The sequence below is a fragment of the Seriola lalandi genome, unplaced genomic scaffold, assembly GCF_002814215.2.
Source record: "Seriola lalandi dorsalis isolate HSWRI2012SDOR001 ecotype SW California unplaced genomic scaffold, Sedor1 jcf7180002054569, whole genome shotgun sequence".
Taxonomy (NCBI): Eukaryota; Metazoa; Chordata; class Actinopteri; order Carangiformes; family Carangidae; genus Seriola; species Seriola lalandi.
This window is the reverse complement of record NW_019525122.1, coordinates 1,011,433-1,029,792: the sequence shown is the minus strand read 5'-3', so window position 1 is coordinate 1,029,792 and position 18,360 is coordinate 1,011,433. Positions and strand designations below refer to the sequence as shown.

The 18,360-nt window shown below is 37.8% G+C and overlaps 2 protein-coding genes across 2 annotated transcripts; one reads left to right on the top strand and one right to left on the bottom strand.

Moving 5' to 3' along the window:
- Nucleotides 1-860: 860 nt before the first annotated feature.
- On the top strand, nucleotides 861-2,529 carry LOC147818535 (uncharacterized protein C3orf85-like). The gene is made up of 5 exons (XM_087176771.1): nucleotides 861-957; nucleotides 1,110-1,145; nucleotides 1,308-1,432; nucleotides 1,518-1,603; nucleotides 2,009-2,529. The coding sequence occupies exons 2-5, from the start codon at nucleotides 1,112-1,114 to the stop codon at nucleotides 2,088-2,090; spliced, it is 327 nt and encodes a 108-aa protein (XP_087032897.1). The 5' UTR covers nucleotides 861-957; nucleotides 1,110-1,111; the 3' UTR covers nucleotides 2,091-2,529.
- Nucleotides 2,530-2,740: 211 nt separating this feature from the next.
- LOC111662771 (neuronal acetylcholine receptor subunit non-alpha-3-like) lies at nucleotides 2,741-11,117 on the bottom strand. Its single transcript, XM_023416737.2, has 6 exons — nucleotides 10,747-11,117; nucleotides 8,626-8,777; nucleotides 6,116-6,160; nucleotides 5,699-5,808; nucleotides 4,349-5,258; nucleotides 2,741-4,242 (listed from the first exon to the last, which is right to left on the bottom strand). Exons 1-6 carry the CDS (start codon nucleotides 10,808-10,810, stop codon nucleotides 4,078-4,080), a joined length of 1,446 nt encoding a protein of 481 aa, XP_023272505.1. The 5' UTR covers nucleotides 10,811-11,117; the 3' UTR covers nucleotides 2,741-4,077.
- Nucleotides 11,118-18,360: the final 7,243 nt, after the last annotated feature.

Here is an 18,360-nt window from a genome sequence, read left to right as displayed (position 1 = left end):
GACCTGCTTTGAAATTTTTCAGGTCTGAGTAAGCCTTTCTGGACTCAAAAACCAGGCTTTAATCCACTGACACAGCTTCCAATAAATTTTGAAAAACACATTTTCCCCATCTATGTCACACATTAGGCAAATGCCTTGCTCAGAAACTGTGAACTGTCTATCAGTGAAAACTGAGGTTAGGTCCCCACCCAGTGGAAGCAATGTTGATGTACACAAAATGATTGCATATTAATAACACTTACACTTACACGTACTATAATGCTTCCATGACCATAGAGCATCAATAATACAATTTACAATATGTTATAGTGGGTATGGTTTCCCACAGGTTCACGACAGCATTAAAATGTTTGAAAAATATAAAGCAAGGCAGGCATCACAACAACAACAACTTCATGCACAACTTTCTGAAATAAAATTAAAACAATTTTCAACAATGAGAGTCAACAATAATAGGAATATAAAGAAAAACAATGCAACAAAATATATAATTGTTTGCACATATCGCACACTAAACTTGATCTTTCAGACACCTTATTGATGTCATGAATAAAACCAGTCAAGAGAAATGTTTACTGGAAGAAAAACTGAGAATTAGGTTTGCTAAAACCTGGAGTGTGAGTTTGTGTACCGTCCAGACGGCGCCATCTTCATGTTGAATCTCACAGCCTGACCAGCAGTTTGTGTGTGTGTGTGTGTGTGTGTGTGTGTGTGTGTGTGTGTGTGTGTGTGTGTGTGTGTGTGTGTGTTTGGAAAGTCTGTCAGAGCTCTGGCACCCACATAAGTAGCTACCTTGAGTGACCGGCCTCATGCTTGACTCCATTCATCCCTCTCTGGTTCCTGGTAAATCATCTTATGAAAGAAACTTTTGTTCACTTTCACATTCAGCTGAGAGATTCTGAGCTCTGAAGACACTCAGACATTTAACAGATCAACAGCTCACTGCTCACACTGCAGGTAAATCTCACATTTCTTCTCATTTTTGATAACTTTATTGTACATCTTTGAGAGGAAATCGAAAAACAATTACATCTAGCTATGAATGTATTTCCGTGAATTGTGGTATATTTAACATTCCTGACTTCTTAATGTACTTTAATATTTTACAGACATGAAGGCTGTGATCCTGTTTGCTCTTTTGAGTGGTAAGTTTGACATTCTCAGGATGATTTAATGTTCAAAAGTGTGTACGTGCGTACGTGTAATTTATTGTCTTCAACGTGGAGAATCACTTTGTGTTTATGGTGTTTTTTTGAGTTTTTTTTTTTTTTTTTTAATAGTTATATGCTGTTAACAATGTGTTTTAGGGGTTTTTGCCGCCCCGTTCATGAAAGAGGAGGAAGCGAAGCGATTCATCAGGCTGAAGAGACAGTCAGGATACTGGGATCCACACCACTCTCAGAACCAGTGGGGTTACACCATTCAAGAACAGGTGACACTGTGCTGTGTGCTGTGAAAACAACATAGAATAAACCAACTGGAGCATTTCTGTGACAAGGCATCTTTCATCCTTCCAGGCTAACGAGTACTGGACGGCCATTCGAACAGATGCTCAGTACTACATGGACATGAGTAACCTGATGTTTGACCGCTCTGTTGCTACGTGAGTGAGATAATCAGCAGCAAAGTGTGCCAGGGAGTTTAAACCAGTTTAAATGTGTTTTATTTTGTTGTGAAGTGCAGTTTTAGTGCTATATTCTTCCCACTTTGACACCTACCTACCTACCTACCCTGAACCGTTCGATTTTGTCCACTGAGGGCGATATTTGCAAAGGCAACTTATTTTTTTTCAGTGTGCTGCCATTTGAAGTCATCTGAAGCTGCTATGTGTGTCCATATTGAGCAGTGCAACTTTAAATATTGAGCCTAAAAACATACAACTTGCTTTTAATTACTGTATATGATATCAATTCCTGTGCACTAAGATGCCTCTTCTTTAAAATTATGTCACTAATACTTTAGTATTTTTCTTGTTTCTTTATCTTTCTATCATCTGCTTATGTTGCAGTGAAAACAACAGGTTGTATATGGAGATGCTGCGGAATGCAAGAGCTCACCTGGACAGCCAGACAGGTCAGCACAGAAAATGAAGAAGAGGAAAACTGAGGACATGATAATTACTACAATCTATACTGTATCTCTATTAAGAGCACATTACAATAGTGAAATAGTTACAGTTAAAAAACTACATGTACTGTACTACTGTACTGCATTCTTAAACAAACACTAACCCAAGTATCAAGGCTCCTTTTCCACGATAAAATAAATAAACACATGTAAAATCCAACAATGAGTACTGAGAATCCTTAATATCAAACCAGCATTATACCAGGGAGTAAAAATGGGCATGTAGAGGTTTTGGATTTATATGTTCATAATCTTTCACTGATATATTTTTATGATGGTTAGATGCTGCAGTTGTGTAAGATTTATGTTTTATATATTCATATTTTTTTGTTTTATGAAAATGTTCTCTTATTACCTGCAATCAAACATTTTATTCAATAAAAGGCAAATGAAACTGTGCAACTGTTTTTGTTTTTTTATAGCTGCAAAAAAATTCAAGTTTTTTCTTTCTTATATTTTCTATCCATCCTCAACAAATTTTGCTTGTTGCGCTTTTGCTGGTTCAATCGTGGGCTCTGACAAGAAGGAAAGTGGACTCGGTTTTCAGAGAAGAAAATTTATTTCATAAAGGGCTTTGAGGGGAAAGGGAATCCTAAGTGTTGTTTTCTGTTTGTATGTTCTGTTTACAAAAGGACATATTTGTGGATTGCCACTGGGTGGTGCTCCATCTGTGGATATTCCTAACCTTTTCATGAATATACATTAAATAATTGTAACTTTATCACAAAGAAACTGTGTATTCAAAACAACTTTATTAGTGGGATAAAGTACATCTGAGCAATACAAATATTGTACTTTTCAGGATTGTGTAAATTAGAGAAATGTCAATAACGTTTTCATTCATTACACTTTATATTATGTAACTTGAAATTAATTCTCTTACCAGCAGTGACCAAAATATAGCACATTTTGTATTTGAGGAAGATGTGACAGACAAGGTATTTAACAGAAAAGTGAAAGGTGTTCAGACACAACATCCCAAATTAGAGCTCTGATCAATCACCTAATGTCTTCATTTCCTTAAAATGTTTTAATGTCTTGCAAGAATTTGCAAACATGTACAAAGTCTAATGAGTGTTTAACAGTTCAAATGTTGTTGGCACCTTGAGAAATTAAATCAATTAGCTTTTATTACAATGCGCTACTAAAACAGAGTTACAGTAAGAGGCATTTTGTGCTTCAGGTATGTGATGATTTTATTATTGTGCCAGAATAGTTATGTATAATGTGAAAATATTGAGGGAATAAGTAAAAATGTAAGGTTTAGATTTTTTTTAACTGTACCATCCCAGACAGGAAATTTATTTTGCAGCCAGGTGAGACAATTAAAGAAAATAAATCCACCACATACACCAAAGTCAAAGGCAATGTCAATTAGAAAGACTAAACAATAATGAGGAAATCAACAGTATTAATCATCAGTACATTAATCAAGCCAATAATATAATTTGGAGTATGTTTTTATAGTTTAACTTAATGCTGAACGAAGTTGGCTGAGTTATTTTACTCCTTTTTACACATTTTTAAAGTTTTATTTAGTTTCATCTTAAATAGTTTTCTAATATGACCAGCATGTGTATTCTAGCGTACTAACAGCTGCATGCTACTTAAAGCCACTATGAAGTATTTGAAATTTTATGACTCTGGCAATAAACAGGCTCAGCTGCAAGTTTCTCTACGTTTGTTTCATTTTTCTATAAACAACATTATTGCATTATAGTAAAATCAAATAGAATTGTACACATACTGACTTAATGGCATACAAAACATTTTATTCAGTGGATCTAGAGAAGAGAACTAAATGAAGACAGCTAAATGAAAGTCAAAGAGTCAAAGTTCACCTTTGTAAAGCACCTGTAATAGCTTCTTCTTGCTCTGTGGTAAGAAATGTTTTACATATTTGTGAAGGTGGATCATCAGTTGCCCGTGAAAGTGGGTGTGTTATTGCCACTAGTTTGAAGGTGGATCCTCAGTTGCAGTTTGAGGAGGGATTTTCATGAACTTCTGCAGAGCTGGAGTAAAGATGAGGATGGTGCCCAGTACTGAGGCAGTGAGGAAAGCCCACAGGAAGATCCTGTCTAATACCTGGGCCACAAACTTCCAGTCTTGTACCACCTGGAAAAAGAAGAAATGAGAAATGGTATGACAGTTAAATATTAATCGCTAAGAGCTAATCTGATGATTACTTAAATCTTTCTTGATTGATGCTTCACACACACACCTCGTGGATGAAGTGCTCCTTGCGGATGTGTCTGCTGATGTACCGTACTGAATAGATGGCCTTCTCCAACATGGTTGCCCAGGCTTCGTCCTCCTTACCCTCAGAAGTCGCCTGTCCGTGGGCTCCGCTCTTCTGCCCTCCTTTCCGTCCTCCAGAGCGAGGCTTCAGCTCGGGGCTTTCAGGAGCCAGCTCTGGGTAGTGGTAACGGTCGATGTGTCCACGCATGCAGAGCAACCTCGGCAGTTTCTGGAGGAAGAGATTACGAACCCATGGCGACATGGGGTGGTAGGTGGCTGAGGAGCGGTGGTGGACGTTGATGACGAAGACAGTGACGATGATTGAGAGCGTGACAAATATCATGATGAAGAGCAGGTATTCTCCAATGAGCGGGATCACCTTGGAGGAGGAGGGGATGATCTCCTCTATGACCAGGAGGAACACAGTCAGCGACACAAGGACAGAGGTAGAAAGTGACAGCTTCTCTCCCTCATCTGAGGGGAGGTAAAACACCAAGACAGTCAGAAAGGACAAACCCAAACAAGGGATGATGAGGAAGAGTGTGTAGAACAGCGGTAGCCTCTTCAGAATGAAGGAATACGTAATGAAGGGGTATGAATACAAGCCGTCCTTCCGGTTCCCTCTGGCACCAGTGGCACTCAGGATTTCCCATTCACCGTTATCAAAGAAGTCCTTCCGATCGACCTGGTCGTCCATCAGAACCAGGTCCACCATGTTGCCATCATAGGTCCAGGAGCCAAACTTCATGGAGCAGTTCTGGCGGTCAAAAGGGAAGAAGGTGACGTCCATGGTGCAGGCGGACTTGTAACTTGCAGGTGGTGTCCAGGTGATGGTACCATTGAACTTGACAATGGCTTTGGTCATCAGGGAGCCCTCAAACCGCCCATCAGCACTGAAGAAACATGGAGCAAAAGTAAAGAAAGTCTCTTTCCGTCAGAATCACATTTACAGAATCTCTATCCGTTGATTCTATTTCTATTGGTTATGTTGATCTTTTGTGGTTTAATTTTATCTGCGTTCAAAGAACTTTGACATTTAAGAAAAGGTTATATACACATTTCTTCTATTATTCATTAATAATATTAAATCGCTACAATAACTAACAATTTAAAAAACCTGAAAGTTAATGGAGTAGACAAGTGTTAGAAATGTGTAGATTTTGGCTACAATTTGAAGATTAAATATTAATGAAAAACAATATATAAACAACATTTACTTCTTAATTTTGTTGCCGTATTTTTCATACTGTTAAAATAATAAATAATTCTCCAGATATCATGTGTTGTTTGTTAACATTTAAATCATTTGAAACTGAACTCCGAACAGTCTTACTTCTCATAGAGGACGATGTCTGGGAGCCAGATATTTTCAGAAGGAACTCTGATGGAGGTGATTCCTCCATATTTCTCTGGATTCCATCGGAGTTTGTAATCGATCCACTCCTGGTAAATAGACACAGGATGCTGTATCATTAGACCTATATAAAATACTCATTTCAAAAAGTCATTTTTAGTTCGACTTTATCAGGATGAAAACAGACGATTCATTTTGCCACTGTACTTCCCACTGTTATTCTTTTTATATTGACCAAAAACCTGCCTTTATCTAATCTTGCATTAGATGAAAGTAAAACTTGAGAATGTGAAAAAAATGCTCTTTTCTCAGCTGAACAAATATTAACGTTTTAGATTTAGAACATAGATTTAACATAACCATAAAGACTCAGTTTATTTTTTACATCTTGCTTACCTGACAAAGCCAAACATTAGTTGTCATGAGCTGGTTTTTCTCATCCTAAATACAGAGACAACAGAAAAAAACAAAAAGAAAGATAAATTTGTGCAGGTTAATGACACATATAATGATCAAAATGCAAACAAAAGGGTTTAAATATAACTAAATTAAAAACCAAGGGTGGACACCTGCCATTGCTTTCAAACTGATAAGTAAATGGACCACAAATGTAAGTCATTTGTATTTCTATCTGATGCTGTAAAAGGTTCAGTAATATTTGTAAATAGAGTAAAAATGGCTATGCAACACTGTTACATAATGGCAATTACCAGTCAACAATTTACTTCTTTTTTTTCCCCTAGGCTCCAATATTTCCCACTTGGGCTCAAGTAGATTGATGTAGATAATAAAAGTGCGGTTATTAGTAGGCCAAGATTACCTAAATTGAAATTGTTATTTTTGTTCACATTAATACATTCAAAAGGCAAGAAAAAGAAAGAACATGCATGGTTAGGGATGGATGTGATGTAACTTGTTTTGCACGCATCATTTCTGAAAGGATCAGATGTTATTAGGGGACTAGATGAGAAGCTTGGTTGAAAGTAAACTAAATCATCCTTTCCTTTTCTGTGAAATCAGACAGAATCCCATTTAACTGTCTCTGCCACTTCCTCAGCAAACAAGATAAAGAAACATGAAACCAGAGGTGGGTGCAGTGGACCAAGCTGAGGCAATATAAATACAGCAAGAGTTAAATAGAGTAAGACAGGGACAACAGGAATAGAGAGATGGAGAGCAACTAACACAGGCTTGTTTCCACATGAAAGTTTGAGATGTAGAACAGACTGAGAAGAAGAAACTTGAGAATAATAAACCAGGCGAAATTGAAAGGGACATATTCAAATATGTAGCTACTGTTTGTCAGGAGCATTATGCAAAAAGTACTATACTGATTTGCACCAAACCTGGTGGAAGGATGGGGTATGAGGCAGGGAAGAAACCAATCAATTTTGGTACTGATCCACTCAAAGGGGAAGATCCAGGATTTTTCTTTTATCACTTTCCTTAACATTGCGAGACATTTTTCAACATTTTTGTCAGTTTATCAGAAAAATAATGTATGGATCTTGATCTAAAAAATAAGACATATTTATGGTCTTTAGATCTATGAGTTTGTGCAATATAGGGTAAATCCAGATAATAATCCGGATCTGGTTGAAGAAACGGTTTGGCTTTGGCGGAGGTACGTGCTCTACTAAGTGCCAGTCTAGTTGTTCAATGTATCCAGACCCGGCCTCAGCTGTCAGAGTGAGTTGGATATTTTGGTGATCACATAAAGCAGAGGTGAACCATAATCTAATACAGAAACATGCAGCAGCCCAGAAAGACTCAGCGGACAGTGTAGCCAAGCTGCTGTATGTCTGGTTAGCTCTCTTTCTCTCTCTCCATTTCAAAATTGAACAGATCATCAAGATGGATCTTTCCTCTCTGCAGAATCACAAAGGGCTTTTTTTAAAATTCATCCCTGACTATCTTCTCCTGGCATGTATCAGGTGGAAGGATGAAGAGTTCAATCTAAACTGTTTGAGATGAATATTTCAAGCCAAGAGGAGTGGTTCCTCCATTAGCATTCGCCGTTTTCTCCTCTTGAACACCTAAACCATCTCAACCTATCAAAGCAAGCCTCTGAAATATTTAAGGAACACTCCACAGAGAGAAAGACTGTGTGGTTGTAGATATGAAGAGAGTGTTATAGATCTATTTCAGGACCACGGAAAGCTCCACATTGACGCAGCAGCTGTTTGGTTTCAGCACCATGGACAGAGACACTGCTGAAAGAAAATAACCACATCTAACTTTTGTTCTCAGTTTAGAATGAATACTTTTTCTTCTTGTCCTATTTTCATGTTCGTTAACTTTTTCTCTTCTGAATAAGATGTTTTTTTTTTTGTTTTGTTTTTTTTAAGTCCTTGCATCTTGATATGGGTGGTTCACGTTTACCAACTGCTTTAGCACTTATAGGATAAGACTGGCAATATTCTATATTTTTGTTCAGCTCAATGCATTCATCCATCTGTCAATACTTAAATACCAACTTCACCACTATGCCTATGGCTCTCAGTCCCATTCATTCCTAATGAAGACATAAATCATCAAAAATGAGTCATGAATATATGTACACAATATATTTATGTTTTAAACAAAAGTATTTGACAGGGCTAAATGATTTCCTAAAACAGCTGAGGCCATTTCTGGCAGGGGCTTGAATTAACAACTGAAGTTTGAGGGTTTTGTGGAAAACTCAATATATCTTTGTAATGATGGATCCACTCGTGGGGTCAGTGGTTTTGGAGACATTGTTAGGGTTTGATTTAGAGTTAGGATAAGGGTTAAAGGCTTAGTTGTATAGGTACTGTTAGAGTAACGGGTTGGTAATGAATGAAGGCAATGTCCAATACAATATCCTCATGAAGACAGACATGGATAGATATGTTTTATGTGTGCGTTTCTGCAGTCATCCTCACCACATCAACCAGCTGGGAGATCTTGAGTCCAAAGCGTACTCTAACAGTGTCGTTGGCACGCTGGATTGGTCTGACCCAGCGCTGGTAGCCTTGGAAAAGGTTCTTCAGCAGGGCATCCTCCATCTCTGCCAAGGATACAAACTCATTTGGAGCTGCAATAAGAAGGAGGAATGTGGATTAACAACCATCCACTGTTAGAGTGCTTTGTGCTAATGCAAAAATGTCTGTTTTCCACCAATAAAACTCTACTTCTGCCATTTCAGTGGAATGGCCAGAAACTAAACCTGCTAATTAATGTAAATGACTGCATTTATCATGTATTTTCTTGAAAACATTAGTAACACTACTGTCACCTAAGTTGATCGGAGGAGAATTTTGTACTGACCTTCTTTTTGAAAGGCACAATTTAAGAGTAACTTTGGAGTTGTGTTGGCAGCAGCATCACATAGAAACTATAGTGTAGTTCACATGCTTTCTCACAAAGACAGTTACAACTTAGGATAGCACCAGTAACTTTGTTGTTAGACCATTGTTGGAGTGAAATTGATGCACTCAGTTTGCCGCACTGGCCTTTTGACAGGGGCTTTATGTGAATAAGTACCTCTGTGGTTCAGTGTTTTATATTTCTCAGATGTAATGTTAATCTTATAGCAATCTTGAGTAAATCAACTAACAGCCCCTCTGGTACTCTTTCAACTCAGCTCATTGACCATTGTTTGATGTTATAAATTGTGTTAGGCCACTAATTCAGAGTCTGGCCCAAGAGCATAAATGAGATTGTCATTGGTTTGACTGTTTACAGATTACTACTCTAGCACAGGTCTTCTGGGACATGTGAGAGACAACTGAGAAAATGTGTTTAAAAAGTAAGACAGTTACCTCAGGCTTGTAAACTGTATAGTTTGTTTAGCTGGGTGAAAATTAGCATTAACGACTTTTAGCCAATTGTCTCATTTGAAACTCTCCATTCTTGTGTTTCATTATAAACACAAGAGAATAGGTATAACAAGTACATGCATACGTAAAACAAAGGTAAACAGATAATACGAGTTCTGTTGTTCCAAAATCCAGATAATCTTAACCCATATGAAGATATGCAGTTTGACTCTCCCTGGCATATCACAGAATTCAGAGCTTCAGTCATCCAGCTGTGTATAGAGGCAGGTATTTTAGATATAAGAGAGGATGAGGAGAGCCTGATGCTGCTCGGCAGAGAGTTACAAATGAAGGGGGAGGGGACAGAGATAATATAACTGTGTCCAGAAGCTGGGCAGTCAGCCTGAGGCGATATGATGTCTCCAAAGGGACAGCGACAGTCATATTGACAACAGAGAGCTATCAAGTTAGACACTGGGGACATCAAGTTCAAGAGCTAAAGTGTGTGGTGAGGGACAGCGTGGACCTTTAACCTGCAGCTGGTTTCTGCACTGGCTTCATATCTGTCTGACATCATCTGTGGTGAATAACTGTAAATTATTCGCCAAGCAATCATAAAACCACCCTGTTAGTGGGCAGTTTAATCCCACTGGATCACCTCTGCCTGCACTTTCAAGGACTCAGTGAGGTGCACAGAGAGCTGGACAATGATATCCGACACCCAAGTTCCTGCTTGTCTGACGACCAGTCACATTCAGCAGAATAAGAGCTGGGTCATAACACATTACTGTTGAACTTATACACTGGAAAACTGGTTTAGATCTCATCTGGTGGATGTAAGAATGCAGTGTAGTGAAATAACTGATTCTATACACTACATCTTATTACTTTTTTTTGTTCCAAATGATGTATTTCTAGTTAATTCTTGTCATTACAATTATACATCAAGCAATAAAAGAGTTGAGAGGAAACAGAGAGAAAGAGACATGGGGAAAGTAAACACAGATGCTGTAAGAAATTTCCGCAAAATAAGAGTAAAAAGCCACTTTTGGATAAGCAATGAACGAGCAGGTGGTAGTTTTTGTCTGAGGTGGTCATCAGAGGGTCTGCGGAGTTAATTTGAATCTTTATCGGACGTCGCACCACATGGCCTGTCTGATGTGATCTTGTCGCTTTGTTCTCCCAAAAGAAACCAAACTGTATTGGAAGTACAATCAGATATATTTTTTTAAGATGTTTTCTTACCGGCGATGTTGGCGAGGGACAGCGGGCAGGACATCCACAGGAGGAGGAGGACCGCCAACTTCATGATGATGGTGTCCGGATCCGCGCTCCAGCAGCCTCCTGGTTTACTGTCAGCTGTTCAGCTGGGGAGGACTGCTGCACACACACACGAAATGGCAGAAACGCCGAGGTTTCCATTAGTAGTACTCAACAGCGTGCGGGAAAACAAGCCCTCTGCTACCGCTGAACGGAGGGCAGGGACCCGGTGTGAGGGCGCATGTGGCCGGTGTGCGTACACTGTGGCTCCAGTCCGGAGCGTCACGAGGAGCTACGGTCAGCGGGGCGGCTCTCTGGAGGAGGAGGAAGAGGAGGAGGAGGAGGAGAAGAGGGAGGGGGAGGGAACGACGCCCTGGTTGGGATGAAATGTGGAGTTTAAAAGCCGCTCTGAAACCATGAAGCAAGTTTTATTCTTATCCGTGTAGTTTTCCGTCTCAGTAATTAGTTTTATTATTTAGTATCTGTATAAAAATACGGGTATAATATTCCTGATCGACTTTAAATTATCGAAAGTATTTGCACATTTTACAAACGAATCTGCCAACGTAAAATGACTTAGACGTTTGTAACATTTGTATTGTTTCCTTCTCAGCAATATAAAATTGGGATGTGCTGTAATTATGCCACACACACACACACACACACACACACACACACACACACACACACACACACACAGTTACTTACCCCCTGTAGAAACCAGGGTCTAATTGGCAGAAGTGAGAACCGCAGTGTATCTCGCTGTGCATGTCACTGTCGCTTCTCGTCCACTGGAGTGCGCTAATAGGACCATTAATCCAGGACATCGGTTTAATAGTGATTCATTGAGAGCAAAGGCCGTTCATGTTATTCAAATGGACAGGCAAAGATCTTAAGGTGCAAAGCTTAACTTAAACCTGTAATTACAGAACAGCAGGGTAATGCAAAAATCACTGTTATACCCTTTACAGTTTCAGGTTCAGGTGTATTAATTTACCAATCAGTCATTCATTCAACCGGCCTAGTATGACTCTTTGCCAGGAATGATTCCAGGGCCAGAATGTTTGAAAGCAAAAAAAAAAAATCATGAATGTGATACCAAACCCATAAATGATAAAATTAAACCAAGAATGAGAACACTGAACTAAGAAAGAAAGAATGAAACCATGAAAGCAAAGATGGGTCCAAGAGTGAAAAAAGCCAGATTCAACCCTTGTTGAAGTTGAAAAACTTAAGCAAAACTTACAGGCTGCATGTCAATAAATGATCTGTGGGACTCCTCAGTGGTGGGTGTGAAGGTTTCTCGTGTCTTGAAGATAGATGGGGGAAGCAGAGTTGGCAGGACCTTAAGTGATCATTATTTATTTGATGGTAAAGTGACTGACAATGAATACCAAAAGTTGTACCCATGAATGCCAAGTTTTTAAATTCATGAGGATTGAATTTTTTTGCCAATTTTACTTAGGCTGTTTGAAGGACATATGTTTGGAACTAAGATGGAGATAGACTGAGTAAAGAGAGACAGGAAAGAGGCACAGGTAAGCAGAGGAGACATACGAGGAGACTGGGGTAAAGATTGGAAACTGAATCCAAAAATGGCTCAAACTTCAGCTAGTTTCTCTAAGGTAAACAGCAAAGTTACATTTACCAACCGAATACTGTGTTACTCTGATTTCCTTAACATTTTATTTTTATTTCAATTATCTCTTTTCCTCTTTCTCTGGCAGTGTGCTTGTCAACAACCACTGCATTTTCTTTTTAAATGTATAGATATTATATTTATATTATATATTTACATCAGTTATCAAAAGTAAATAATTACAGTTTTAGCATTTAATTCGCTGAATTTTGAGGACATTTTATGCTTGATAGTTTTACTGCTGCAGTTCATGGGCCTATGTAAAATAATTTAGTGAATTATATATAGTAAGTAAAGAGAAGGATTGTTTAAAAGTAGAATCAAGTATTTTGGATATTGTTTGCCTTTTCACGGCAGCTTTCTCTTTCAATCGCCTGATTATCAGCTGCAGTTCAGCATGAAACATTTAAGGCGAATGGTTATCAAACCTGATGCCCTCCACCCAGCACAATTTGTCGGTGATTTAGCGAAATTTCAAAAGAACATTTTCACTTGGACCAAAATCTGATGTGAATAAGCAGGAAGTCATAAACCGAGCTAAAGTTAACTTCGATAGTTACCTGAGGTTGTTGTTGTATGTTGTACTCCATAAGCACCGCCTCCTCCGGGATTTCTTCTCTGAAACGTTTCTCCTCGGTGTCTCTGATGTGAAAATACAAAAGAGGAGACGAACCAACAGATAAAAATTAGAAGGAAAACTGTAAACACATGCGGCCGCATTCTGACAGACACTATCTTCAAGTCACTACCGACTCTGCACCATGGATGTATTCTGCACGAAGCCTGCAGAAGCTGCTGGGTGTTGTAGTTGTTAGAATTGTGAAAGCGTGCTTACAGTGCATGCGTTTCTGTTTGTTCACCTGCCTGTGAAATAACTTGTGTATTTATATTGTGAAAATGTCAAGAAATGGACTTAAAACCACTGTATCATGTCCACAGCCGTCTAAAAGCCTGAACCAGCCCTAATGTTTGTTTTTTCCCACAGTTTGCAGTGCACTTGAATGCACCCTGATGAGGTGCAGCTGAAAAACATTAGTAATTAGTGTGTACCATGAGTGTGTGTTTTAAGCTGTGTTGCAGTCATTGATGGGCAAGCTGGACACAAGGCAAGACACTGCAGAAGAGGACGAAGGCTCTCCCCACCTGGAAACCCTCTCAAAGGAGCCAATGCTAACTAGCCAGAAGATAAAGTAAGCTGCTCTCTATTTGTGCTCTCCCTCCCCCTAACTCACCTCCAATTCTTTCATTGATCAGCAGGTTATGGAAGGATAAACCTGCTCCTAATCGGACTGACATGTCACTGGAATAGCTGCATGATTAGCCACCCGAGGATCACAAAGGCCTGGACCACCTGAAGCACAGAGAGTCAACCAACCCTATGGTGACCGAAGGTTTTGCTGTCGCCCCCTGAGCTCCAGTCCGAAGTACTTATCACCATTTTTAAAATAAATTGTACCTTGCCCTTTATCCGCCTCTGTGTCTGGTTTTTGGCCTTATTTGGTTCCAGACTGGTCCAGTTTTAAGAACTTTTAAATATTTAATTAGTGTGTTGTGACAAAAAGAGAGTATATGATGACTTAACCCATTCTCTTTTTAAACTCTAAAAACTCTTGGTTTTCAGTTACGCAAATCACAAACACAGGCGTTAAGCTGATTAACAAAACCTCTGAAAAAAAATTAAATACATTAAATGGCCAAAAATATGTGGACACACTGTGTATACCATAGACACTTTTGTTCTGGGGATGGTTTTCATGGTTTTGAGGTTTTTGTAAGGAGAATTTGAAATGCCTAAAATAAAGTTATATACAACACATTGCTAAATGTGTTTTGTTTATGTACCCTATGTACAACATGTTAAATGAATGTGATTTGACTTTCTGTCTTTGATCACTGTATATTTTTTTTCATTGTGACATGAATTTTCCATACCACATTAAAATCAAATCAAAAAATAACAATGCAGACAAGTGTATTAGCTAGCTGTGAAATATCCAAAAGTTAACAGCTCTAGCCTTCTAAATTGGGCAGCTAATGTCACCCTTAAAATTTAAAATTTTGGACATTATAGGGCTAGCATTAACTGCTAAAGTTCTTAAGTTTTGACATTACTTTACATTATTTTAAATAATGCCAGTAATATTAGCAGCTAACTGTAGTCTTCATACATTTAACAGATAGAGTTCTACTACACTTCAATGCTTTAATCTAAGCACTTTTACCCTCCACACTCACCATGGACTCCAGCAGTTCAAAGGGGGTGTCAGCCAAACACTTCCTTGTTTTATGCTCTTGCTGATGTCATCAATGATGTCACAGGTTATAACATGAGTGTGGGGGTGGTTCTCTGATTTGGATCCTGTGACAACCCTCTCCACCTGTGTACCTGTTGCTTCCTGTGTGTGGCTGCTCTCTTTACAGGTACTAGAGGTGGGTGAGGCAAAGGGTTGTCAGAGCCTGGGCTCATCAGCAGATCAGGCACACCTGGGCCCTGTGCGCTAGTGCTTTTAAAACCATGTTGGAGCTCAGTTCTGGTTATCTCTCCTCCTTGAGGCACCTGTTTGGTTTGGTTGGTATTTGGTTTGTGTTGTTTCTGTTGCTGCACCATACAACATTCACACAGTTCTTCACTCATGCACTCACTTACACTGTTGCTCTTACGGATTACACATGCCATTGTTAATTTAGGTTCTTCTTCTAGAGTTATTGTATGTTTTTTTTTTTTTTTTTGTTTGTTTTTTTTTGTTGTTTTTTTTTTAAATAAAACATTTGTTAATTGGCTTGTTTGTGTGCATCTCCCTCTTTTTGTCATGGCCGTGCGTCCTGGTTTGTGACAAGTGGGGGCTTGTCCAGCCAAATTTAATTTATTTGTGGCTGTGGTTTGGAGTTTTGATTTATGTAGTGTTTTGTTTGAAGGTGCACAGGTTTTTGCTGAGATGTATAGTGATGGGTACATTCGGCACAACTTGTGTTTGGAAGATGCATTTTGGATAGGAAGTTGAGTTTGTTGTTTAGTTGCCGTTTCAGTCTGGGGAGTTCAGTCCAGGCATGCAGGTGGGAACTATCACCAGTGATTGTGTTGGCTACTAGTGGGATAACTTGTGGTTTTTGTGGAGTTTCCCTTGATAGGCATAGCAACATGGTTTATTTGGGCCCATTGGTTTGTTTTTTTATTTTGTTTTTTTGTGGCGTGCTAATTGTTCAGTACACAAAGGGACTATATAAGCAGTTGTTCTTGCTCAGCTGAAAGAGAAAGCTGTCTGTGCAGGTGGGATCTATGGTGGTCATAAAATGCCTAATGGAATGTATTTTGCTTGGTAACACACCTTGTTACCAGCTAAAGATATTGAACTTATTGAAATCTATAGCAGCTAATGTAACTCAGATTTTTCGTTTTATTTCATCTTATGTAACCTACTGTTTCATTTTCATAAAATTTGTGATGTCTATATTATGGTGCCCAAAGTTATCAGTTTTTAATCACTCATTATATCTGTGTAGACCAAATGTTAAGCCAATTTTTAATGGCTAAACTAAGAAGTTAATTTAATGACCTTTTGCTAACAACATTGATGACCACATTACCAGTCAATGTTAATTGTTTTTTTATTTTATTTTATCCAAATAATAAATTTGTAGTGGCCACAGTTAGCAGCTAAGGTTATTGAAAATATCATGTTTTACTTAGCTATTATGATTGATGGCCAATTTAGCAGCTAAGGGTACTAACATTTTTCCAAGGTGGATTTATTTTGTCATTATGCTGCCATTTTCTAATTATATTAGATTTGTTGTGGCCAATGTTAGCAGCTAAGGTTACATGGACATTTTCATTTTATCTTATTGGAACCTTAATGACCAAATTACCAGCTATGGTTGATATTTTTTATTTTATCTGAACATAGATTTGTGGTGGCCATAGTTAGCAGCTAATGTATTGAAAATATCATGTTTTACTCAGATATTATGATTAATGGCCAATTTAGCAGCTAAGGTTACTGACATTTTTTCCATGGTGGATTTATTTTGTCATTATGCTGCCATTTTCTAATTATATTAGATTTGTTGTGGTCAATGTTAGCAGCTAAGGTTACATGGACATTTTCATTTTATCTTATTGGGACCTTAATGACCAAATTACCAGCTAAGGTTAATATTTTTTATTTTATCTGAACATAGATTTGGGATGGCCATAGTTAGCAGCTAAGGTTATTGAAAATATCATGTTTTACTTAGCTGTTATGATTAATGGCCAATGTAGCAGCTAAAGTTACTGACATTTTCTAAGGTGCATTCATTTTGCAATCATTATACTGTCATTTCTACATTTTTACCTTGTTTTCTTTAAAGGTAACACTGGCAGGTAAACTCACTTTCACTGTTTCAGTTTACATCAATAATAATTTTGTGATGGCCAGAACTAGCAACTAATGTTACTGTCTCTTTTTCGCTTTACCTTGACATTAGATCATTGGAGACCAAAATCTTAGCAGCTAAAGTTACTGAAATTGTTTCATTTTCAATAGGAAATGTATGTTTATTGGCCAATGTTAGCAGCTAATGTTACATGGACGTTTTCATTTTATCTTATTGGAACCTTAATGACCAAATTACCAGCTATGGTTGATATTTTTTATTTTATCTGAACATAGATTTGTGGTGGCCAAAGTTAGCAGCTAATGTATTGAAAATATCATGTTTTATTTAGCTGTTATGATTAATGGCCAATGTAGCAGCTAAAGTTACTGACGTTTCCTAAGGTGCATTCATTTTGCCATCAGTATACTGTCATTTTTACATTTTTACCTTGTTTTCTTTAAAGGAAACACTGGCAGGTAAACTCACTTTCACTGTTTCAGTTTACATCAATAATAAATTTGTGATGGCCAGAACTAGCAACTAATGTTACTGTCACTTTTTCACTTTTCCTTGACATTAGATCATTGGAGACCGAGCTCAGCAGCTACAGTTACTCAAATGGTTTCATTTTTTTTATAACAAATGTGTGTATTGGCCCAATTCAGCAGCTAATGTTACATGGACGTTTTCATTTTCTTATTAGAACCTTGATGATTAAATTACCAGCTAAGGTTAATATTTTTTATTTTATCTGAACATAGATTTGTGGTGGCCAAAGTTAGCAGCTAATGTATTGAAAATATTATGTTTTACTCAGATATTATGATTAATGGCCAATTTAGCAGCTAAGTTTACTGACATTTTTTCCAAGGTGGATTATTTTGTTGTCATGCTGTCAATTTCTAATTATATTAGATTTGTTGTGGCCAATGTAGAAGCTAAAGTTAGATGTTTTCTAAGGTGCATTCATTTTGTAATCGGTATACTCTCATTTTAAAATTTTTACCTTGTTTTTTCAAATGAAACGCTGGCAGGTAAACTCACTTTCACTGTTTCAGTTTACATCAATAATAATTTTGTGATGGCCAAAACTAGCAGCTAATGTTACTGTCACTTTTTCGCTTTCCCTTGACTTTAGACAGTTGGAGACCAAAAGCTTAGCAGCTAAAGTTATTGAAATTGTTTCATTTTCAATAGGAAATGTATGTTTATTGGCCAAACTTAGCAGCTAATGTTATATGGACGTTTTCATTTTATCCTATTGGAACGTTAATGACCAAATTACCAGCTAAGGTTAATATTTTTATTTTATCTGAACATAGATTTGTGGTGGCCATAGTTAGCAGCTAATGTATTGAAAATATCATGTTTTACTTAGCTATTATGATTAATGGCCAATTTAGCAGCTAAGGTTACTGACATTTTTTCCAAGGTGGATTTATTTTGTCATTCTGCTGTCATTTTTTAATTATATTAGATTTGTTGTGGCCAGTGTTAGCAGCTAAGGTTACATGGACTTTTTCATTTTATCTTATTGGAACCTTAATGACCAAATTACAAGCTATGGTTGATATTTTTTATTTTATCTGAACATAGATTTG

Coding starts and splice junctions, on each gene's coding strand:
- LOC111662771 (XM_023416737.2), bottom strand. CDS start 10,810: ATGAAGTTGGCGGTCCTCCTCCTCCTGTGGATGTCCTGCCCGCTGTCC. Junction 5,809..6,115: donor CTAATGTTTGGCTTTGTCAG/GTAAGCAAGATG, acceptor TCTATTTACCAG/GAGTGGATCGATTACAAACT. Junction 4,243..4,348: donor AGGAGCACTTCATCCACGAG/GTGTGTGTGTGA, acceptor TTCTTTTTCCAG/GTGGTACAAGACTGGAAGTT.
- LOC147818535 (XM_087176771.1), top strand. CDS start 1,112: ATGAAGGCTGTGATCCTGTTTGCTCTTTTGAGTG. Junction 1,433..1,517: donor GTTACACCATTCAAGAACAG/GTGACACTGTGC, acceptor TCATCCTTCCAG/GCTAACGAGTACTGGACGGC. Junction 1,604..2,008: donor TTTGACCGCTCTGTTGCTAC/GTGAGTGAGATA, acceptor CTTATGTTGCAG/TGAAAACAACAGGTTGTATA.